This window comes from Rhincodon typus, chromosome 2 (assembly GCF_021869965.1).
Source record: "Rhincodon typus isolate 14 chromosome 2, sRhiTyp1.1, whole genome shotgun sequence".
NCBI classification, from domain to species: Eukaryota; Metazoa; Chordata; class Chondrichthyes; order Orectolobiformes; family Rhincodontidae; genus Rhincodon; species Rhincodon typus.
The window spans coordinates 129885190-129909727 of NC_063333.1; the positions used below are offsets into that span (position 1 = coordinate 129885190).

Sequence of the window (24538 nt, forward strand, 5' to 3'; positions counted from 1 at the left end):
TATTCATTAAAAATGACATAAGGAACTAAATATATAATAGACAGGGGGTTAGTGAATTTGGTTGTAGAACTTGCAAATTGTGGAAAAACGACATTTTGTCAAATTGCACTCATCAAGTCAATTTTCAAGGATACCAGTTTAAGATGAAAACCAGCGGTAATACTGTGTGACAGAAGAGTATTGATTTGTTGACAAATTAATTTGGGAGTGGCATTATCAAGCACTAGTTAATGATGTTTGACAGTTAACTGCCAAGCTTTGTATAAATTTAAAATCAGACAGGTTAACTCTAACGATTTAAAGCATTGCCTTGAGAAATTAACTGGCAGATAGCTGTCACATATTTTGGTAAGCTGTTCTGATCAATGTAACTTTTTATTTGTTACAAACTTAAGGCATTCCAACAAGTTTATTTTATTGTCCACCAGTAAGTCATAACGTAAATAACTATAAATAAGTACAAACGTTTAGCTGCCGGCTGCCATTTCAGTGATGGAAATTCCAAATGGACACAGCTTCAGTAAAAATTATTTTAATGTGTGGTGAAAGAACAGCAGTGATAGATGTCATGCTTACTTTCAAGTCTTTGTACAAAAACTTTCATGTTAGTGTCAGCAGTTACAGGTTGCTCATATGCAATGAGTCACAAAGGCATTTTCAGTATTTCTTGAACAGCAGTAGAAAAGGCCATGGTTTGGAAACTGGTTTTCCAGCTTAATTTCAGTTCCTTCAGATTGTCCCAGTCACTGCAAACCTCATAGAAAATAACTGGCAGGTTTCTTATTGTGTTCTATAGGTAGTGTTACAACTGTTGAACCTTCTACAGCTCCAATGGTGTATGATGGCTCCAGTACATTAACCACAAAGGAAATGTCACTCACAGCACAATCCGTTTTTCTTCAGCGAACCTCTTGGCTCCTTCTGCAGAGATATCATTACCTTTCAAGCTGATTAGGAAAAAAAATTGAACAAGTTAACGCCTGTCAAAGAGATCCACAAAACCATATCTTAGGCCCAGATGTGCACCATCGCAGAGAGCTCTCCATCAAAGAAAAATAGCAGAAGAGGTCAGAAATCCAAAGTCTTATCCCTGAACCTGACATTTCCCATGTTCACATGATGAGGGTGAGGGTGTGAGCTACCCTTCATGCATGTATGGTTTGTGGAGGCAAATGCCAATTTAAATGATCACCTTCCTCCACTCCAATTGTATTTTCAAATTCCCATTCATAGATGTACAGCACTGAAACAGACTCTTTGGTCCAAGTCTCCATGCTGACCAGATGTCCTAAGTAAATCTAGTCCCATTTGCCAGTGTTTGGCCCATATACCTCTATTTGTATACCCATCCAGATGCCTTTTAAATATTGTAATTAAACCAGCCTCCAATTCTTCCCCTGGCAGCTCATACCATACATGCACCACCCTCTGTGGGAAAAAGTTGCCCCTTGTGTCCCTTTTAAATCTTTCCCCTCTCACATTAAACCTTTGTCCTCTGGTTTTGGACTCCCCTACCCTGGGAAAAAGACCTTGACTATTCATCCTATGCATGCCTCTCATGATTTTATAAACCTCTGTAAGGTCATCCCTCAGCCTCTGACGCTCCAGGGAAAAAAGCCCCAGCCTATTCAGCCTCTCCCTACAGCTCAAACCCTCCAACCCTGGCAACATCCTCGCAAATCTGTTCTGAACCCTTTCCAGTTTAACAACATTTTTCCTATAGCAGGTAGAGCAGAATTGAATACAGTATTCCAAAAGTGACCTAACCAATGTCCTGTACAGCCGCAACATGATCTCCCAACTCCAATACTCAATGCACTGACTAATAAAGACAAGCATACCAAACACTTTCTTCACTACCCTGTCTACCTGGGACTCCACTTTCAAGGAAATATGAAACTGCACTCCTGTCTTGAACCAGGGTGTATAGATTTGACCAAACAAGAACACGTCTGTTTTTAGTTGCTGGAGTACCCTTTAGTGAGCTGAGGCACCCCCCTCGAAATGGACACAGAACACTTTGTGGGTGGAGGTTAGTTTTCCTTTTTTACAGTGGTAAGGGTCTTCAGGTGTCCTTTGGGATGATTAACTGTAGAGATGACTGTCTGCAAAAGGGGCATTAACCTCTTGAACAGTCAAACCTGTAAAAGATGAAGTGTCAAGACCTGTCAAGTAATTTTAAGAAGTGTCAAACTTGTCAACACAAGTCAAGAAGTGTCGAACTGTCAAGAAGTGTCAAAACATGTAAAAGTATATTTTTACGTGAATGAAAGTGTTTTTTTTAAATAATGTAGTGTTTAAGTATTAGAATTCCATTTGTTCTCCCATGCCCATGGGTACTTGGGGATCCTAAGTATTAAGGCATGGTAAGTGATGGGGAAAAGGTATGGTAATAAACACTAACTTGGCATAAGAGGTATGACAGTCCATAAGGAGAGTGTAAGGAGAGAGAGGAGCCTGGGGTTCCACAGTGGGTTTGAGGCACCAAAGGAAATGGTACAGGACCTTAGAGCCCTGGGCTGGCCTGCAGTGAGGAAGAGTGAAAAGGGGTAAGGGACATTGTAATGTTTTATGTTTTATATTTTCATTTTAATCTTTGGATTGTGCTGAAGCCCTGAGTAAGATTTTCTTTGAAGTCTGACTAGGCAACTGGCAGCCTCTTCAGCTCTTTCTAGGTTGCCGGGCCTGATGTCCTATCCAGTTTCTCCAACACAGTAAAAATGGAGAGTGTGGGCAGCCATTTTTAAAAGGTTGGGTCCTCGGAGCTGGGACTTTTCCCATGGTGTAGCTCATTAATATACGATCAGGAGAAACAAAAGTCCCAACATGGACCCCTGGGAAACTCCATAATAGACTTTATTGCAACCCAAAGAAAATTTATTAAATGCTACTCTCCATTTCCTGTTTCCCATGTTGCTACAGCCCCTTTAATCCCATGGGACATAATTTTGATTTCAAGTGTACTGTATGGCACTGTATCAAATAGCTTTCTGAAATGTATGTACACAACATCAACGGCATTGATCAACCTTCTCAGTTATGTCTTCCAAAAACTCCAGCAAGTTAGTGAAATGTAATTTTCCCTTATGGAGATCCATGCCTGTTTTCGATAATTAGCTCACATTTGTCCATGTGGCTGTTAGTTTTGTCCCACATTATTGTTTCTAGAAGTTTCCCCATCATGGAATCTAAACTGATTGGCATATATTCCACCACCCTTGTAATCTAAGGACAAGTGAAAAATTATTGGCAGTATCTTTGCAATTTCTACACTCACTTCCCTCAATATCCTAGGATGCATCTCATCCATTCCCAGTGCATGGTCAATGTTAAGCATACACAACCTATCCAATGTTTCTTCCTTATTGATTATGAACCATTCTAAATAACTGAATGACTCCTCATTCTCCAAGGCCTGAGTAGTATCTTCCTCAGTAAAGACAGATGCAAGGTATTAATTTAAGACCTCAGCTATGCCCCGTGTCTCCAAGTGTGGTACTCCTTCAACCTTGTAGTACAACATGTCGAATATCAGTACGTCAATGATGCAACTGTGAAAACTGATGCTCAATCCTAAAGCTGAATCACTTGTAACAATGTGTTGTCAGAGCAGCAAGTAGCCTCAACCATGTGTTTCTGTTGTGATTACAGCATATTAAAGCATCTTTACACTGAGGTCTCAATAGAGAGTGGACCTGTGAGCTAGTGCTTGGGGGAAGTTGTCATGGGTGGGAAACTCCAGAAGTCTGAATTTCCCCATGAGCTTAGTACACCACAATGTAGCTGTTATTCTCCCATGGTTCCAGCTGAGAATTTAGCCTGATTGGCTTGGCTTATTGTTGGATGGGAAATGAAACTGTAGAAGCAGCAAGGGCTACACAGTTACTGGGAGCATGGAGTATGTTCAGGGGGACATTTCAAGATCTCAAATCTTGATGCTGGGAGGTGGTTTCAGATGGGGAGGATCCAATAATGAGAGGTTGAGTTGATCCAGTAGCAGTGAAGATGGTGGACTAGGAAGGACTAGGAGGCATGCACCCCTCCCCACCCCACTCCTCTTGGCCTACAAGCTGTGCTACAAGGGGAAATTCACTTTCCTCAAAACTGTCCTGGTGTCCCTTGAGCTGTTGAGTTTCCAGAGGGCTGAAAAACCCAGCCAGCCACAATGTAGCCTGTGAAAGTGAGGCTTCCAGCCTCATTTGCAAGTTAAAATGGCAACACACTTCCTACGAAATGGACTAGCTGGCCAACCCTTGTACTCCCCCTTTTACATCCAGAAGTGGATTGTCAGGGACAGGTTTGAAATTTCAAAAACTTTTACACCACACTGGACTCCAAATCCCCTGTTTATGATTATGAAAATGCATATATTATGAGTTCCACCCCTCTGCAGCATGGTATATGTTGTGGTCATGTCTACACGAACCATCTGAGATGCCTCAGTGGATTCACTACCGCCATTTCCTCCTACTGGTATTAGTTAAGTTACTGATAGCATGTGGGGGAGGATGCCCATACAAGGATTTTGGCAGAAGATAGGTTTGGTCTTGTTAAACAGAATAAGTTTGTTACATAGTACTCAATAACTAGTTACATGATAATATCTTGAGCAGCATCAGGGTGGATTTGAGAAGGGGTATATGCTATTGCTACTGAACTAGAACACACAACTGGTTAGTTCGTACCAAGAGCAGACCTTTGTATCCTGATAGGCAGAGATAATCTTGTGATCTCAGTTAACCCTTTTAGGTATTAATTGCCTTGTACAACAAAAATTACCTTCAGGAGACAGCCTGTTGATATCCCAGAAACGTTTTGTATTTTTTTTTGTTCAAACAGTTTTATCTAAAACCTGAACCTTTTTCAAATCTCTCCAACACGAAATGGTGCACAGCAAGGAGAGTCACCACGGAAATGAAGACACAATGTGACATTGTCAATATGAATAATCCAATAATTGGATACATGCTTGACAAGGAAAAAAAAACTGTAGGGCTACAGGGAGGTGGGGAGGGGGGGAGCAAGAGGAGGACGATAACTGGATCACTCTTTCAAAGAGCCAGCCTAATGCGTGGAACGTCCTCCCTTTGTGCTTCAAGATTCGATGATATTCCCAGGCAATGAGATGTTTCTTACCAAATCTCTTCTATTGTTGCATTTTCTTTGAGTATGTCGAAGAAACAATTTGCCCCCACGTCTGTAATTCTGTTGTTTATTATCCTGTAAATAAATATGATTTAATCATTAAAACATATCATGCATTTCAATTCTAATCTTGCCGATTGTGATGGCTAGTGACTGCAATTACATTGGTTAATGAGTTGCCTTTCCATCTGAGTGGCACGGCGGCTCAGTGGTTAGCACTACTGCCGCACAGCGCTAGGGATCCTGGTTCAATTCCAGCCTCAGGTGACTATCTGTGTGGAGTTTGCACATCTACCCCGTGTCTGCGTGGATTTCCTCCCACTGTCCGAAGATGTGCAGGTTAGGTGGATTGGCCATGCTAAATCATCTGTAGAGTCCAGAGGGTGGATTAACCATGGTAAATGTGGGGTTATGGGGATAGGGTACGAGGGTGGGATGCTCTTCTGAGGGTCAGGGTGTGGACTTAATAGGCCTAATGGCCTCTTTCCACACTGTAGAAATTCTATTCCATGATTCCTGCATCTCAAATTCTTCCACATGCTGCAATATTACCTGTTGCCACCCCTATTTCTCTCAATCTGCTGCTCAGATTCTCATCCATTCTTTTGTTACTTCTAAATTCAACTATTCCAATGTTCTCCCAGTTGGTCTCTCACACTCCACTCTTCATATACTCAAGTTCATCTACTGCTTGTCTCCTGCACTCATTGACCTACATTCACTCCAGGTCTAACAACATTTTGATTTTAAAATTGTCATAAATGTGTTCAAATCCATGGCCTCACTCCTCCCTATCTCTTTAATCTCCTCCTGTCCTGTATCTCTTAGAGAATCCTGTTTTATTCTAGCCCTACCTTTTTGTGCGAAGTCCCAATTCCTTCACTCACAATAGATAGCTGTGCTTTCAGTAATCTAGTGCCTGAAGGTCCAGAATCTCCATGAATGAACAATTAATCTCCCAGAGATAGTAGGAACTGCAGATGCTGGAGAATCTGAGATAACAAGGTGTAGAGCTGGATGAACAGACCTTTCTGAAGAAGGGTCTAGGCCCGAAACATCAGCCTTCCTGCACCTCTAATGCTGCTTGGCCTGCTGTGTTCATCCAGCTCTACACCCAATTAATCTCCCACATATTTATTAATTAATTCTAACTGTTGTGAGAAATCCCAGTGTGAAATTATAACAACATTACAAAACGATGGTGTGTATTTCTTCACATTTTCTGTTTTCACTTATTAGTCATAAAAATATTGGAGGGAAGGTTAAAAAAAGGCTGTTTGTCACAATGTGGCATAGTAGGAGTGGCAGGTATAAAATCTAATGGTCAGTAAAAGGAAATGGAGTCTACATAATGCACAGAGATACTTACCATAAATGAAGCAGGCTTTTGTTGACCCTGAGTGCTTCTGCGAATAATGCAGCTGCTTCATCATTCAACTGGTTTTCTGTCAACCTAATTTACAGAAGAGACTGTTAAAGGAAGTGACAAAGCTTCTGAAATTGACTGTTAATCAGACACGGTTAAGTTGGAAGCAAAACAGTGGCAAGCTTTAATAAAAGAAAAGCAGAGAAAAGCTGGGAAACATACAACTGGCTGGTCAGAACTGATGGAAGAAACTATCCTTAATTAAAGTGTGTACCTTCAATTAGGATGCTGTCTGTTTTCTCCAATTTAATTAAACACAGAAGAACTGTTTTTTCCTTCATGTAATATTAGCATTGCATGAATTGTGTGTCATTAACTTACTAATATTGCTTGTAAATTTGCAACTGTCAACCCATGACCTGTTGGCATTATGTCAACCATGGCCCAGCAGTAGCACAAGAAAATACTGAGGGCATTTATTTTTTAGCATTTCACCACAATACCAAAGGACATGCTGAGTTTCAGATGAGACGCTAAATAAGGTCATTTCTGCTTTCTCAGATGCATGTCCGTGGCACTACGTTGAAGAGGAGCAGATGGGCTTTCCCTAGTGTCGTTACTAAACAACATCAATAAAACTGATTACCTCACCATCATAGAATAGAATCATAGAATCCCTACAGTGTGGAAGCAGGCCATTCAACCAACCAAGTCCACACTGACCCTCCAAACAGCATCCCATCCAGACACACCCCCTACCCAATACCTGTAACTCTGCATTTACCATGGCCAATCCACCTAGCCTGCACATCCCTGGACACTATGGGCAATTTAGCATGGCCAATCCACCTAATCTGTGCATCTTTGGACTGTCGGAGGAAACCCGAACACCTGGAGGAAACCCACGCAGACAAAAGGAGAACAAGCAGACAGTTGGCTGAGGTTGGAATCAAACCTAGGTCGCTGGCACCGTGAGGCAGCAGCACTAACCACTGTGCCACCATGCTGCCCTCAACTCATCAACTCTGTGGTAAAGATTGAACCCTCAACTTCTGGTTCACTGGTGTGAGTGCTACTACTCAGCTGACACAATGTCAGTCTGAAGCAATGATCTCTCTAGACTGCTTGACCATACAGTATTCCTGCACAGGCCCATAACTGTGCTATCCATAAACGTGCATTGCACATTACAACACCTCAAAGCAACCGTCCCGCGTTTTCTTCATTGCGCATGGCCTATTTATTTAAACGTGTGAAGTTTTTAAATATTTTTCTACAATTGTTTATGTGTAATAACATAAAGGGGCCAACCTCTGCTGGACCTATGTAGGAACACTGCATGGCCAAGCAGTCTAGAGAGATCATTGATTCAAAGAATACTCAACTGTTTGTAAAGCTTTTTGGGACATGCTGAGATGGGAAAACGTCCCACGCAAATGCAATTTCTTTCTTTCTCTTAAAGAGCTAAGAAGAGGGATCAGAAAATTTGGATATGCTACAATGAGCCTTTGACAAAATCTTGCAGTTCACCAGAGAAGGCTGGAAATTCTGAAACTGAGATATGATTACCAAAATATCTCCAAGGATCTGTTGTCTCGCAGAGCTGCCGCCAAACTTTTCCCACCCTCTGTCGAAATTCCATTGGCTGCCAGGCTAGATAAAGAACACAAACACTGTCAATACCGACAGAAGGATAATAATGATATAGTTTGAAGAATATAATATATATCTTTATACATATCTTTGTAAAGAAATGCTCCATATTCCCAATTAGACTATGTGGTTTCCAAAGTACCTAGGTCCTATGATTTGGAATTTTCTTACTCAACCTACCTCATCTTCTCCTCCTTAAAGATGTTCATTAAGCCTACCTATTGGAACAACTTGCCTCAATTTTAAAATTCACATCAACGTGTTCAAATTCTTCCATTGTCTCATTCCTCTTTGTAAAAAGGGGCTTGCATTTATGTGACATAGCCTTTAACGAGCAAAGTCCCAAAGTTCTTTAAAGCCAATGAAGTAGTTTTGAAAGAATTCCCTCCCTATACCTCTCTGGCTCTCTATCTTGTTTTCCTTCAATAAGACCGCCCTTAAAATCTACTCTCTTTGACGAAGCTTTTGGTCACCTGTCTTCATATCTCCCTATGTGGCACACTGTCATACTGAACATAGAACAGTACAGCGCAGTACAGGCCCTTTGGCCCACCATGTTGTGCCGACCTATTATCCTACTAAGATCAATCTACCCTGTATCTGATCATATTTCTGTGAAGCACCTTGGGATGTTTCTCTTCGCAGATGCTGTCAGAAATGCTGAGCATTTCTAGCAGTTTCTATTGTTATTTCAGGGATAGTTAGCATCCATACTTTTGCTTGCATTTCATACTCCTTTTTTAACTCGTACAATCAGTTTTGTTATTCTTTCCCATTTGCAAGTATTTATGCCAGTTGTCATATTTTTATTTATGGTTTGTATTTTATTTTTATGCTGTTCCTTAGCGCTTCACACATGTCTTCATGGCTTTTTTTTTGGCAAATAGAGCTCTTGTACACTCTCATGCCAAAATAATTGAAAAGAATGGGTCACTCAGTGACCTTCTACCATCATTAGAGGAAGGTTACAGGTAGATAATGTGGATAAGAAGGGATACAGAATACTTACCTTTATTTACCCAAGGCATAGAATACAACAGCAGGGAGGTTATGCTGGAACTGTATAAAACATTTGTTAAGCTACCAATAGATTACTGCCTGCAGTTCGGGTCACCACATTATAGGAGTGACAAGATTGCCATGGAGAGGGTGCAGAAAAGATTTACTAGGACGCTGTCTAGGTTGGACAGTTATGACTATGAATAAAGATTGGATAGATCTGGCATTATTTTACCCCTGTACGGTAAAGGTTGAGGCAGGGACCCAGTAGAAGATTATGAGGCGTATGGATAAGATGAACAGGAAGGCAATTTTTTTCATTAATATAGAGGATAAAATGCAAGGGGCATAGGTTTAAAGAAAGAAGAGAGTTTAAGAGCATTTCTTCCACCTAATGAGTGACGAATACAGTAACAAGCTACCTGAAAAGACGGTTGGGTCAGAAACTCTCTTAACATTTAGGTAATAGGTATTCATTTGTATAGCCATAGCCTCTAAGGCTGTGGGCTAAGAGATGGAAATTGGGACTAGTATAGTCAGATCTTGGTTGACTGGCACAGACATGATGGGCCTAATGGCTTTCTTCTGTACTGTAATTGACTGTGAGTTTATGAGTTCTCGGACGGATGACCTATTTTTGTCAAGCAGGTATTTAATTGCTTCATATCATCAAAAGGCTTAAGAAATGTGACTACCTGAGCTCTTTTATTGAAGGATGGTTTCTTATAGCTTCAGCAAAAGCGACTGCACCTGCATCCCCAATCTGATTCCCCCACATCCTGAAATTAAATTCAAAATTTCTTAGAATGACAATTACTACAAATTCAAACAAAGCAGATATGTATATACACACATGTGAGAACAAAGTTATCTTTTTAGTATTAACTGATTTGCTACATTGAAGTAACAGCATTATTATCTTAGAAACAAGCTTCAACTTGCTAGGCTGAATACTTTTCTATGATGGATACATGCTGTAGAGAAATACCACTCCATGATTAGATTTAGAATAATGAACACAAGCCACCTCTCACTAACTGTCAGGTATCAGGATCTCAGTTTCACATTGGGAATTAACAGTTGTGATGGTGCAAAGCAAACTTTTTTTTAAAAAAGATCAACACCATATTCCTTCCTCTCATAATGATCTCTTTCTGCCATGAACTATTTTCTGATGGAGAGTAAGTGCTGCTCTGAAACCGATGTCAATGCTACTTAATGATTTGTCTCCATGAGGTTCACAGGGATAGCCTTGGTGACTCTTCTGAATATCTCTCTCTTTCTATCTCTGAGTACAAGCTTCTGACCTGTGCTTGATGTCTTCCTCCATTGACACTGCTGAAATCAGAAGCCCATCATGAGTGCAAACTATTTGAAGATGTAACATTTTAAAAGTATTGTGTGTCTGCTCTTCAAGAAGAACTATTTCTAATAAACCAGGGACCAAGTTAAGAATAGTGCTTTACTTACATGTTTTCACTTCTTCAACTATGTCTTTGATAAAATGCAACTGGATTGTACTTCATGTAAACCACTGGTTAGTCCTCAGTCTGCATATTGTGTGAATTCTGAGCAGCATACTTTTGAGAGATCTCAAAACATTTAAAAGGGTACAGAGAATATTTATTAGAAATGTACCACTGACGAGATACTTGAGTCAAGTGGTGAGACTAAAGAAGCTGAGTTTATTCTCTTCAGAAGTGACAAAGTTGAGAGGTATAATAAGAGGTTTTCATAATGATGGAGAGTTTTGACAGATTAAATAGAAAGAACTGGTTTCCACTGGAAGGTGGCTCAGTTGCTAGACAACACAGATTTAAGATAATTAGGAAAATAGCCAGAAAAAAATGACAGGAATGTGTTGTTACACAGAAATTGTTTTTTGATCGAGAATGTACTCTCTGAAAGAAAGGTGGAAACAAATAAAATAGTACGTTATGAAAGGGAATTGGATATGTATTTGAAAAGGGAAAAAAAAAGCTATGGTAAAACAGCAGGCAAGAGGAACTAATTGGATAGCTCTGTCAAAGTGCTAACATAAGTATGATGGTCCAAATAGCTTTCTTCCATGATATTACAATTCTACAATACTTCCGCTTCCAAGGGGTGTCCTGGCTACATTTGGATTGAAAATATCCAACTGATATATTTAAGAACAAAAACAGAAGTTGCTGGAAAAGCTCAGCAGGTCCGGCAGCACCTGTAAAGAAAAAAATCAGAGTTAACATTTTGGGTCTGCTGATCCTTCCTCAGAGTGGTCACCAGACCCGAAACATTAACTCTGACTTTTTCTTCACGGATGCTGCCAGACCTGCTGAGCTTTTCCAGCAACTTCTGTGTTTGTTCCTAATTTACAGCATCCGCAGTTCTTTCGGTTTTTATGATATATTTAAGCTTTTATTGAGTAGCAAGGAACATTTTCAGGTGTAGCTAAGTTGCTTTAAAACACTGATAACCACTCAGAGGGACCTCAGGGTTATTATTGATGGGAAACTATAAACACTTGTGTAGTTTGGCGTTCAGCTATCTTTGATTCATTTGGGAGAACACTCACTTTGAGTCAGAGGGTCTTTGTTCAAGGCCGACTCTAGAAACGTCAGTTCGTGATCTAGGCTGAAATGCAGTACTGAGGGAATGCTGCACCTCAGGATATCCCTTCTTTTGGGAAAGATATTAAACCCAGTAAGGGTGAAAGGTTCTGCAGCTTGTCTGGAAGAACAGCAGGAGAGTTTTCCCAGTGTCTTGGTCAATATTTATCACTCAACTAAAATTACCAAACAGATTTATTTCATTGCTGATTGTGGGACTAGACAAACTCGTGTTTTGTGCCCTACTTTACAACAGCATCTATGTTTAAAAGTAACTTATTTGACTATAAAGCATTTTGGGTCATCCTTGGGTCATGAAAAGTGCTATATATTTGAAAGACCTTTCTTTGTTTCAATTGTTGACCTTCTGACACTGGGATTAGAACAGCTAGTAATTATTGCACATCGATGTCTCTGCATTTGCTTGAGAAAAGACAGAGATTAGTGAAAATTAAGTAATTTATTCTCTTTTCCTCTCCAAAAAAGGATAACTGGTGAGGAGAGTGTTCCATTCCCCAATACGGAAATATTTTTTCTTGATACATGGAAACAAAAATCATCAGGAACTTGAAATTAATAGCATAATCAAATTATATGGTTTCAGTACAGGGACTGATGGTTTAAAGGGAATGAACCGTAGAGGTACTTCCGATTAGTGCAGATAAACAAGATGCAGTCTGGCTTGCAAGGTGGTTTACCGTACATTATTTATAACATACACCCAAAAAAGGGAGAGAATACTTACATATTTCTCTTTCAAAATGAGCAGTCTCACAGTGTACTTGTACTAGATTTGTACTAGAGTATGGAGTTTCTTTTTTTGCATATATTTTGGTACAAAGGAAATTCCAGAGTTGGTTTATTTGGGAGGTGTTCCACTGGAGAAAACACATCACTTGTTGTAAAATGAAATTTAAACGGATGTCACTTCAAAGCCACATTTTACATCTTGGAGGAAGTTGGTGTGAAAATTGCTAATCAGAAGCGAATGTTGAGAAGCGCTGTCGCTGTTGGGGTGCAAAGTTAAAGGTGCCATAATCCACAAGCACAGACATTCAAAGAATAATAAAGAATAATAATAATTAATACAGAATGCAGAAATATATAACCATAACCGGATGGCAAGAGGAAGGCATGAAACAGAAAACTGATTTCATATCAACTTCCTTCAAGATTGAGGAACAAATTGTTCATAATGCAGAATATTAGAAGGATTCAATGCAGCAGTTACATCAATGCTTTTCTTTCATTGCACAGGAAATGAAAGATGGAGAGAAAAACCTAGAAACATTGAAGATGATTCCAGGATCATTCTGGATGGTTAAACTAGAATGAACTAAGTGATTTCTATTATTATCTTGCTAGATTACAAATACCAAGAGTTTTAACATCATACTGAATACTCACCCTATATCTTTGATGGCTTTGCTTTTCTGAATTGCTTGTGCTAATAATTTCCCTCCTTCACTTGTAAGTTTGTTGAGTCCAATTCTGCAATAACAGATTATTGTGCTTTAGTGCTTTAGAATGTGTCTTAATTTACAGGTCAAACATGAAACTTGAAATTTCCCTTTCTTTCTTTCATGGATTCTTCAATGCTCACAAGAAGTATTCCAATAACAGCGACCTAGAAGAGGACTTCCCTCTATGGTAGAAGAAATTGACAGTTCACTTCTGTAAATAACAATTAATGCTAGATCAATTGGTAATAACAATCTGAATTTGATGGTTTTTATTAATCAAAAGTATTAAGGGATACGGGGCAAATATGTTTGGGTCAATATTGGAGGTGGCTGGATGCTAAAGTTGTGCTGCCAGACAATGTCAGAGTCATAGAGATGTACAGCACAGAAACAGATCCTTTGCTCCAGTCATTTCCCTGGCTTCCCACAAAGTTCTAGGGTACACCTGATCAGGTCCCAGGGATTTATCCACCTTTGTGCATTTTAAGGCATCCAGCAACTCCTCCTCTGTAACATGTTGAGTCCCTACTTTCTTACAGCCCTTATACCATTTTTGCAGAGGCAGGGAAAGGGGCTGTTAGGGTGAGAGGTGTGGAAAGGTGCGCCCACTCACATGCTGCAGGTAGTTCAGCAAACTTGTTAACGGCCATTTAAGGCTAATTAATGGAGGGATTTTCCAGTCAGCCTCCAGTTCCTCAAAGGCAGCAAATGTCCAGTTTGCTTACCTGGAAGTGACCTTTCAGTGACAGACCAAAGGGCCAGCACTCCAGTCGAATCTCAAGGCCCTCCCTGCCTACTTAGGTGCTGCAGGCACTACAGGCCAATATACAGAGCTAGCTCAGAAAAATTGCTCCTCTCCCCAGTTCTCCCACTGTAATTTGTCTACGTATGTAACTAGCTCCTGGATTGAGAAATTTGGATTTATAGGCTTTTGAAAGTGCCAAAAAAAAAACTGAATAAATGGCCATCATGGTCCCTGGTCTATGTCGACTTACCATTATTGGGGTGAGAAAAAGTTTTCAGCCTTTTCAATCTTCATTCTAACTCATTGTCTAGCTCTTCTGGAAAGCAGGAATTATACTGGGACCCTCAATCTTCAATCATAACTTCAGCAGAAACTCTGGAAAAACGTCATAACTGAGTCTTTGTGACATTTTTTCAGGGTTTCCACTGAATGTCTGACAATGATCTGGCAAGAGACTGGAAGAAAGCTCAAACAATTTTACTCCATTATTTTCACTCTTTGTCAGGTGTCACCCATCTTTTTAAAGATCTGCTGCACAAAAAAGGGCAAAGATAACCCAATTTGACTTCTGACACTGTATTCCTTATATAATACTACACAATCATCTTGGAATTCATAGAATCCCTACAGTGAGGAAACAGGCCCTTCAGCCCAACAAGTCCACACCAGCCCTTGGAGCATCCCACCCAGACCCATCCCCCTATAACTCACCTAATCTACTCATCCCTGAACACTATGGGGCAATTTAGCATGGCCAATCCACCTAGCCTGCACATCTTTGGACCATGGGAGGAAACCGGAGCACCCGGAGGAAACCCACGCAGACACAGGGAGAACGTGCAAACTCCACACAGGCAGTTGCCCGAGGGTGGAATCGACCCCAGGTCCCTGGCGCTGTGAGGCAGCAGTGCTAACCACTGAGCTACCATGTCGCCCCTGAAATAAGATACTGGGGCTTGCCTGGGAGTTGAACCTGGGACCTCTCACATGTCAACACTGCATAGCACCCTAAGCGAGAATCATACCCCGAGGCCAACAAGCCATTCCCATGGAATTGTTGAGTGTTGGCATTTGGTTTCTGTCAAATATGCTAAAACAGACCCAGATTATATTAATTTTTCATGGGTTTCATCTACTAGATACTTGTCATGATCAAATACTTCGCCTCATCATGGAGTGCTGATTGGTGGAATAAAGATTAAAAGAGTCTTGGTATCATAACTGAGCTTGGCAATGTCCTCCTTGAACAGTCAAATGCCAAGGTTCTGATTAGCAATGGAATTGGCTAATTTTCCTTTTCTTAATCTAGGGGGCCAGGCCCTCTTGTGGCACAGTGGGAAGACTCCCTGCCTCTGAGTCAGAATCTTTGGGTTCAATTCTCATGCCAGGACTCAATAGCCAATCAATTTAGAAGTCACTCCAACCCATACTGATGACACTTGATAAGATTGGGAAAAATTCCAATTCAGCCATGATGGGAAGAGACTGGAACCTCAGCCATCACCACTCATAGCTCCAGGTTACAGCATGCATGCTACAGTTACTACAGCACGTCAGACTCTAAGGGGCCCAACTGACTGCAAGATCTGGGTGGATCAGACTGACTAACAGCACAGGGTTCATGCTATGGATTCAGCACTTGCCTCTTTGACCTAGCCTTGGTGGAGATCACAGAACTATGGGTTGGGCCTGCCTTCAGGCAGATAATTCAGTTAGAAGGATAAAAAAAAACAAGTGCTAAAGCCAACTATAACAATCTCTTCTCTCTCACCAGGTCTTGGCATGACCTGGCTGGGGCCAGTGAACTCACTTAAGACTACTCACTGGAGAAACATACTCAGCTATCAGAGAATTTCATGGTCTTGCTAAACTGACTCACTATCCTGTAACACAAATACTGTTGGATTCAAATAGATTTGCACAATTTTTCTCCCCTCTTTATACGGCTAACAGCGACAGCTGAATAAACTCAAGGACTTCCTATCTAGTCAATTAAAGGAACAAACCTACAGATTATTACTCTGTAGCGCTGTTACAGCTTTTTTTTCCAATAATCAACCTAAACTAAGTGGCAACAGTGTGTGCATTGTAGCTTTGCGGAGTACTCTTACCAGAATGAGAAATTCGTAACTTTGAGTCTCACTCCAGAGGGCCCATAATCCAGGCTGATATTTCAGGGCAGTATGGAGTGAGTGTCATAGATGCTGTCTTTAAGATAACCTTACAACTCCAACTTCCTGCCTCTCAGAAATGTTTAGTTCCTTTGTACAATGCACAAAGAAGAGATCCCCCTAGTGGTCTGACAGGTACCTATCTCCTAACTAACATTAGCAAAATAAATTATCTGGTCATCATATCATTGCTGCCATGTTTTCAGACATTGCAGACTAAGGTAAAGGCGCCACACTTGGGGCTGCTCCCTCATTACAGAAAGATAACTGGTGATGGTTTAACCGGAGGGTCACCACACCTTAGGGATGGGTGAAGTGGTTGGATTGGTTGGATCTTCATGTTGCCCTACACTTCAAAATGTACCTCTTTGGCAGTGAAGCATTTTAAGAGATCCTAACTACATAAATTCAAATCCTTTATCTTTTTAAATGGCTTTGTGGTATCTAGAAATTGCAATAATATTTAGCGATTGTTTTTCCAATGTTACAAGCATTCTTTGTCATTGAGGTAAGATTTTTGTAATTTCAGCCTGCTGTTGGTTAGTCTCTATGTTGCCTTTAAATTTAATACAGTGTAAACAAGTTGTGCAAAGTGTAAGCATGTTATTTCTTACTTTAATGTTCGAAGATGTGGGCATTCTTCAACAACTTGGGCAATGAACCTGGCACCAACATCAGTGATCTGATTCCTGTACAGGCTGGAAAAATAACACTTTGTTTTAAAGAGGTAACCAAATAGTGATGCAACACTGAAAGATTAGCAATTGATTGATATAGAGTCATAGAGTTCTACAGCACGGACACAGACCCTTCTATCCAACTCGTCCATGCTGACCAGATATCCTAAATTAATCTCGTCTCATTTGCCAGCATTTGGCCCATATCCCTCTAAAACCCTTCCTATTCATGTACCCATCCAGATGCCTTTTAAATTTTGTAATTGTATCCGCCTCCACCACTTCCTCTGACAGCTTGTTCCATTCACGCACCATCCTCTAATTGAAAAAGTTACCCCTTAGGCCCCTTTTAAATCTTTCCCCTATCACATTAAACCTAAGGCCTCTAGTTTTGTACTCCACTATGCTGGGAGGAAAAAAACCTTGGCTATTCACCCTATCCATGCACCTCATGATTTTATAAACCTCTCTAAGGCTTCCGACTCTTCAGGAAAAATAGCCCCAGCTTATTCAGCCTCTCCCTATAGACCAAACTCACCAGGTTTGTAAATGTTTCTGCTCCGGGATCATTGTTCATTCCCTCACAAAGTTTGTGAACAGAGCAACATGATGGAATAGGATCAGAAAATAAAAACGGTTGGCCCTTCTAAGTTCATTTTGCATTGGCTTCATTTCATAGAGTCACTGAATGACTGCAGCACAGAAAAGGCCATCTGACCCAGTGCTAGCTCTCCATATGAGCAACACAGTTAGTCCCATCCAAACACTGCAATGTACAGCTGCAATTATTTCTCTTCAGTTGCTGTCCAAGTCCCTTTGAAAGTCACAATTGGATTTGCCTGCATCAGATTCTCAGGTAATGCATTCCAGATTCTAATCACTTGCTGCATAAAAAAAAGGCTTTTTCTTGCTTTGCTGGTGGTTCTTTTGCTAACCAACTTAAATCAGTATTCTTTGATCCTTAGGCCTTCTTCAATGGAGGTGATTCCTCCCTATTGACTCCAACCAGAACCTTCATGATCCTGAACACCTCTACCAATTCTCCTTGACCTGAAGCCTCTCATCACTGGACTATGCGTGTTAACTTCTCTGCAACTTTTCTAAAGACTTCACACCCTTTCTAAAGTGCCCAGAATTAAGTTGAATAATCCGACTGGAGCTGATCAGAGCTGAAGAGTCATCTCGACTTGAAACGTTAGCTTGCTCTCTCTCTAAGGATGCTGCCTGATCTGCTGTGATTTCCAGCAGTTTTTGTTTTCAGTCAAAGATGAACAAGATTTTTATAAAGATACATCACAAATCCCTTGCTTTTGTACACCATGCCTCTCTTTATTAACTTGGGATCTTGTATGTCTATTTTATCACTCTTTCAACCTGCTCTACCACCTTCAAAGAACATATCTACTTATGAAATAGAAGCAGGAGTAGGCCCCATATCCCCTTGAGTCTGCTCTGCCATTCAAAAAAATCAAGGCTGCTCTAACTACATCACACCTACTTCAGATAACCTTTCAGCACTTGCTTATCAAGAATCAATCTACTTCTGTCTTAGACACATTCAAAGACTATGCTTCCACTGGTTTTCAGGCAGAGAGTTCAAACCACTCATAACCGTCTCTAAAACATTCTCCTCGGCTGCTAGAAATGGGCAAGCCCTTATTTTTAACCTATGGCCCCTATTTCTAGATTCTCCCCCAAGCGGAAACTTCCCTTCCACATCCCCCTCAGGAGCTTATGTGCTTCAATCAAGTCATCTCTTACTGTTCTAGATTGCAGGGGATACAAGCAAGGCCTACCCAACCTTTCCTCTTAAGGTAACCTGCCAGTCCAGGTACTAGTCCAGTAAACCTCTCCTGAACTGCATCCAATGCATTTACATCCTTCCTTAATAAGGTGAGCAACACTATACAGTGTAGCCCATATATGGTCTCACTAATGGCCTGTATAACTGAAATGTAAATTCTGTACTTTGGTATTCTATTCCCCTCCGCAATAAAGGACTACATTCTAGTAGATTTGATGACTTACTATACCTGCGTGGTAACCTTTTATGACTCATTCATGAAGATATCCAGATCCCTCAGCATCTCAGAGCTCTGTAATCTCTCACCATTTAAATAATAAACCTTTTTTCCCTTCCGACCAAAGTAGATAAATGCACGTTTTCCCACAATATATTGTGGGGCCGCATCGCGGCACGGTGGCTCAGTGGTCAGCACTGCTACCTCACAACACCAGGGAGCCGGGTTTGATTCCACCTGTGGGCGACTGTCTGTGTGGAGTTTGTACATTCTCCCTGTGTCTGCGTGAGTTTTCTTTGGGTGCTCCAGTTTCCTCCCACAGTCCAAAAGTGTGCAGGTTAAGTGGATCAGCAATGCTAAATTGCCAATAGTGTCTAGGGCTATGCAGGCTAGCTGGATTAGGCATGGGAAATACAAGGTTACAGGGATAGGGTAGAGGGGATTGTGTCTGGGTTGGATGCTCTTCAGAAGGTCAGTGTGGACTCAATGGGCTGAATAGCCTGCTTCCACATTTTCGGGATTCCATGATTACTTTCATAGAACCTTGTGCATTCACTTGAACCATTTATATACTTTTATAGCTTCCTTATGTCCTCTTCATAACTTTACTTTCAAAACTATCTTTGTACCATCACCAAATTTAGCAACTGTACCTTTCGAACCCGTCATGCAAGTAATTTATATAACTGTGAACAGTTGAGATTCCAGCACTGATTCCTGTGGGACACCACTCATTGTGGCTTGCAAACCAGCAAAACCAGTTACATCTATACACCACTTCCTGGTGCCAGCTAAATCTTCGATCCATACCAATATCTTGCACCTTACACCGTGAGCGTTTACTTTCTCCAACAACCTTTCATAGGGCACCTTATCAAAAACCTTCTGGAAATCCAAACACAGTACATCCACCTGTTCCCCTTTATCCACACCTTATGTTACTTCTTCAAGGAACTCCAATAAATTGGACACATTTTTTCTAGGTGCTCTCCTATAATATCACTGATAATTGCATATATTTTCCTGATAATAGATTTTAAGCTAGCTGGCCTTTTCATAAACACATTAGGGGTAGATTTTTAATGATTGTCATTTGGGCACTAAACTTTGTCTGGGAGGAAAATCTGACAGGAAGGATTGACTGCAATTGGAATGGTCACTGTGTTCTGTTAGGCATGCACGATTCTCACTGTCTGCCAATCACCTTCCCTGCCCAAATTTTCTCTCTACACACAGCCTACATGAATCTCAATGCCAAACTGACATAGAATAAAATGTGTGCCTGCACCAGCCCTTTAAATTTAATTCTGTCGATGGAGAACAGACTCATTCTCTATAAATAGAAATTGTAATGATTTTCTTTGGTACATTTTTCACATAATGTAATTATACGTTACCATGAATTACAATGCAGCAATAGGTGTGATCACTATTTGCAATTTAACAGGGACAATCAACACACATGATAGAGATATAGTATTCTCAATGTTCTTTCCTAACAAGAAAAGCTTCCATTACAGGGATGATGTTATCCGGCTATGACGTTGCTCTTAAAACTCAATTTTTTTTGATGTGTGGCTTTATTTCAAGGAAAAAAAAAATTAAAATCCCTTTGTCTGGTTTCACTGGTATATATTTAACGAAGCACTGTGATTGCAAGTGGAAGAGAAGGGTTGAAAATGAATTTGATTTGGCTAATGTAGTAATTGCAATGCAGTCAGCCAGATGGGCCTCATAGAATAGGAGTTCACTGATTGGACCAGATTAACAGCCCCAAACAGGGAGCCATGGCTGACAGGAGTGTCAGACATCCTGTTTACTCTGAAAGCTGGGTCTGGGGGAGCAGGATCAGTGTCAAAGACTCTCCACATGTAAATAAAGGGTAACTTGGTGTGGACTACCAGCCTCTGTGAAGTTATTTTACTGGCAACAAGAGAAAAGCATGCTCCTGAAGAAAGTTGCTTACAACAGTCGTCTTTGAGTTGGGATAGCCATTTCTGGCATCATGCCGTTATTTGGGAAGCTTGACTTGGTTGACTCTGCCATTGAAGACTGGGCCTAGTATGTGGAAAGAATGTATTTTTTTTTCTGGGCAAATGACAATGGAGCAGATGAAAAACAAGTAATTCTCCTCACTGCTTCTGGACCTGCAGCTTTTTCAGTTATTAGGAGTATAACTTTCTCTGAGGCACCAGATACAAAAACCTTTCAAGAGTTGAAAGATTTATTTAAGGAATATTATGACCCAAAGCTTCCTTTAATTCTGAGATACTGTCAGTTTTACTCGGCAATTTGAGAACCAGGGGAATCCATTTGGGATTTGTGACTGGGTTAAGATGACTGACAGAGGCATGTGACTTTGGTTTAATCTTTAATGAGATGCTGAGAGACCATTTGCGTGTGTGGGATTAATGATGTAACATGCAAAAATGCCTATTAGCTGAAGCCCAGATGGACTTCAGATAGGCACTACAACTGGTTTTATCATTGGAAAATACGGCAAGTGGACCATACGAGTTGCAGGGTTGCAATGGAAGTGCACACCCTCGTCAGTCTGACTGAGCCTGGGGAACACCACTTGAATGAAGGCATTTGCATAGCCTCACTCAGGACATATCCTGACCAGAGGGACTCTAGGCAATTAGGCTCTGGTCAGACCACATTTGAAATATTGTGAGCAGTTTTGGGCCACATATCTAATGACCAGTCCAACCCTGTTGTTGTACTCTAGCCCTCTTGAAATGAATGGTAACATTGCATTTGCTTTCCTAAATGCCAACTGAAGCTGCATCTCAACCCTTAAGAGAATCCTGAACCAGGACTCCTAAATCCCTTTGCGTTTCAGATTTCCATTGCTTTCCCCTATTTAGAAAATAATCTATACCAGTATTCTTCCTACCAAATGCTCTGCTTGATAATCATGACGCTCATGAAATCCTTTCAAGCAAAAGCTGAATCTGTTCCTGCTTGGGGCCAAAGATCACCACGTACAAGGGGTATGTACAATGAAATGCTAAATCAGGGTCAGACTGATCTCGTGGAATAGTTGCAAACCTCTAAGTAGCAGAGAGGAATTCCTTAAATCTTACCACACCATCCACCACCAAATTGGCCTGACATTTTCCCTACTGCTTTGTCTTTCCCACATATTGTGGCAGTGTGGGAAGTGTGGAAAGTGTGGACCTTGTGAAGTGGAAAACATTGTGGTTTTTACAGGAGATGGATTACAGGAACTTCTCGTTCATTTATACGTTTGCAGTAGAGGGAATGGAGCAGAAGCAACAGAGGAATGGATAACAGGCACCACGATTTCAAAAAGAGCACTTATTCTCCAAAAGTACAGCAATTTTCTTTACACTTAGTGTCAACCTGCTCTAAATTTCCTCAGAGCATGAGGCACCATGGAGCAGATAAACCTGTAACAAGAGACACAACCCAGGACGTTGGAATATCAGTCTGGACCTAGAGAAGTTGTGTTTCGGCCCAGACATCCTCCAGCACCCACAGATGATCCTACCTTGACTCCAAACTACCTCTGCCTGGTCAAAACATGAAAACTGCTTACTAGGCCCTGACAGCCTACTGCCACAATTAGTAGAATGATTGCACATAATGATGTATATTCATCTTGCAAAATTATATTCATTCAACACTTACCCAAGGATTTTAATAATTTTGTACTTTAGGAGTTCCTCAGCCAGTACTTTAGCTCCATCATCCGTGACCTGGTTTACACTCAATCTAAGTTTAATGACAAAGGATACATTAGAATGACAAAGGATAATGATGTCGTATAAGGAGGGGTTAATTTTCATGATCCAGTACCTCCAACCATTCTATTCATGGTACGCACAACGTGTGGGTTGCATTGAAAGGTGTGTTTTGTATATATTATCATTATTTTTGGATTCTGATTTTCAAATTGGTGGCATATGAACGTTGTTTTGTTTTGTGAAGGGGTTTAGTACTTAACAAGGTTAGTCTTTTCAGAACCAAGATTTGAAAGCAGCATGGTTCAGATAGTAGGTGCCTAAAGGCCTACTGCAGTGTTAATGGACGTTTGTTTCTATAGTGGGGCTTTACCATAGTAGAAGGGGAAGAAAATATCAAACAATTGGTTTAGCACATAAATAATTAAAAGCTTCTGAATTCAGTAGGAAAGAGATCGAACTGAAGTTAGTTGTAAGAATAGTTTCTCACAGCAAAAGTACTTTTGTTTTCAGAACAGTTAAGGGAATAAATCTCAGTGTAAAGTGTTACAACTTCTACAATTGCAGACCAGGGGAGTGTTTGGTTGGAAACTTTCATACATTATTAAAAGCTGAAAGCGTCTAAGATCTCAGTAGGGTGATGATTCAAGGAAAAGACTTTACAGCTCACAGAACAGGAACTGAGAGAAAAAAAAAATCAGTTAACATAGATTGGACAAGGAAGGAAAATTGCTCCTTTTTTTTGGGTGACTAGTTATTGGTATCTCCATTTATCTTTTGTGTGTGTTCCCAGATGACCATTGCTGATACTTTGTGCTCTTTGCTACCTCTACCTGAATGTGGTATTGGGCTGCTCTTCAGAAAGTTGGTGTGGATTCAGTGGACCAATTGGCCTGCTTCCACATGGTAGGGATTCTACGACTGTAAAGTGATGGTGCTGGAGATTATATGGGACTTTACTTTGCCATATGTTTTGAAATCTTTCAAACTGTATTGTCTTTATTTCGATAGCTTGGACTTTTTTTTTTAAATAGTCCTATATAACAAATGTATCCGTTATTGTTAAAATCAAATCTGCAGCCTTACCTATGTTCAAGATAAAGTGCCACAGTAATGTTTTGCAAAATCAAAATTATCTATCAAGTCAGATTTTTCATTTTGGGATTTGACTTGTCCAGTAGTAACATGAGATAATAACAAGGTGCAGACAAGGAGTCCTACTTTAATTTTCACAAGGATCAGATGTGTCGGTTTCAACTCACTGAGGTACTAACATTTATTCCTGACCTGTAGCTTACTTATGCCTATCATGCAATAAATGATCTTCTTAGCAAAGACCAGTGCCTCTTAGGGATACTCTGCAGTGATGTTTCCTCTACCGTTAATCACTAGATAGGCCCAAGGCAAAGCAAAGACAAAGGAGGGTTGGTCTCAGTGAAATACCTTCTGTAACAACCCTTACCCAATACCACATTCTGGTAGAGGTAACAAAGACCACAAACTATCGGGAAAGGTCATCTGGGATACAAAAGACAAGTGAAGATATCTATAATTAGTCAACCTCCTATGGTCACCGCACAGGAAGTGTAAAGATCAAATGTAGTTTTCAGATAAAGTGATGGGGGAGCAATTAGATCAAGAAAGCAGATGCAGATATTGATTATACCGACAGCATTATTGAGATAATATATTAAGTGTTTCATTTGGTTATTTAGACACTTTGGTTAAAGACAAAGTGTATCTGTTGGTCTTAGAACAATGTGAATGACATTGGCATATGGTCACACACAGTTTAAGGGTATGCTGGATGAGAAAGGGAAGGTGACTGTCATGAAGTCAGGGAGGACCAATCAGGCATGCAGAAGTACCCTGAATCTATCTTCAGTCGTGAATACTGGTGAGGATGATGATTCATCCGGTGAGTTGAGCTAGAGCCACATACATGATATCATAAGTAATTCAACTGCACAGGGGCATGATGGAGATTGGGAATGTGACAG

General features: G+C 40.6%; 3 protein-coding genes across 5 annotated transcripts in view; 1 reads left to right on the forward strand and 2 right to left on the reverse strand.

The window, feature by feature from the left end:
• LOC109921558 (nucleotide-binding oligomerization domain-containing protein 1-like) overlaps positions 1–678 on the reverse strand; it is a 40023-nt gene extending 39345 nt beyond the window's left edge. For both annotated transcript variants that reach the window (XM_048609968.1, XM_048609976.1), the window contains exon 1: positions 577–678. The gene's annotated coding sequence lies outside the window, so the exon portion shown is untranslated. The remainder of the gene's footprint in view (positions 1–576) is intronic.
• On the reverse strand, positions 357–23335 carry LOC109921557 (nucleotide-binding oligomerization domain-containing protein 1-like). Of its 2 annotated transcripts, XM_020521577.2 has the most exons (8): positions 22486–23335; positions 16745–16828; positions 13159–13242; positions 9859–9942; positions 8081–8164; positions 6515–6598; positions 5137–5220; positions 357–947 (listed from the first exon to the last, which is right to left on the reverse strand). In XM_020521577.2, exons 1-8 carry the CDS (start codon positions 22641–22643, stop codon positions 878–880), a joined length of 732 nt encoding a protein of 243 aa, XP_020377166.2. In that variant the 5' UTR covers positions 22644–23335; the 3' UTR covers positions 357–877. The 2 variants fall into 2 exon arrangements, with proteins under 2 accessions (XP_020377166.2, XP_048466009.1); XM_048610052.1 differs by lacking the exon at positions 9859–9942 and having other exon boundaries at positions 22486–22665.
• A 1106-nt stretch (positions 23336–24441) lies between these two features.
• The window catches only part of LOC109936115 (small nuclear ribonucleoprotein-associated protein B'-like), a 10757-nt gene continuing 10660 nt past the window's right edge, over positions 24442–24538 (forward strand). The window contains exon 1 of the mRNA XM_048609025.1: positions 24442–24456. Within this exon, the coding sequence (XP_048464982.1) occupies positions 24442–24456 (15 nt within the window). The remainder of the gene's footprint in view (positions 24457–24538) is intronic.

Excerpts from the sequence above, each read along its gene's own strand:
- LOC109921557 (XM_020521577.2), bottom strand. The coding sequence starts at position 22,643 with ATGAAAATTAACCCCTCCTTATACGACATCATTATCCTTTGTCATTCT. Across the intron at positions 6,599-8,080 it reads AGATCCTTGGAGATATTTTG|GTTGACAGAAAACCAGTTGA; the intron begins GTAATCATATCT and ends TCTGTAAATTAG. Across the intron at positions 5,221-6,514 it reads AAAAGCCTGCTTCATTTATG|GATAATAAACAACAGAATTA; the intron begins GTAAGTATCTCT and ends ATTTATTTACAG.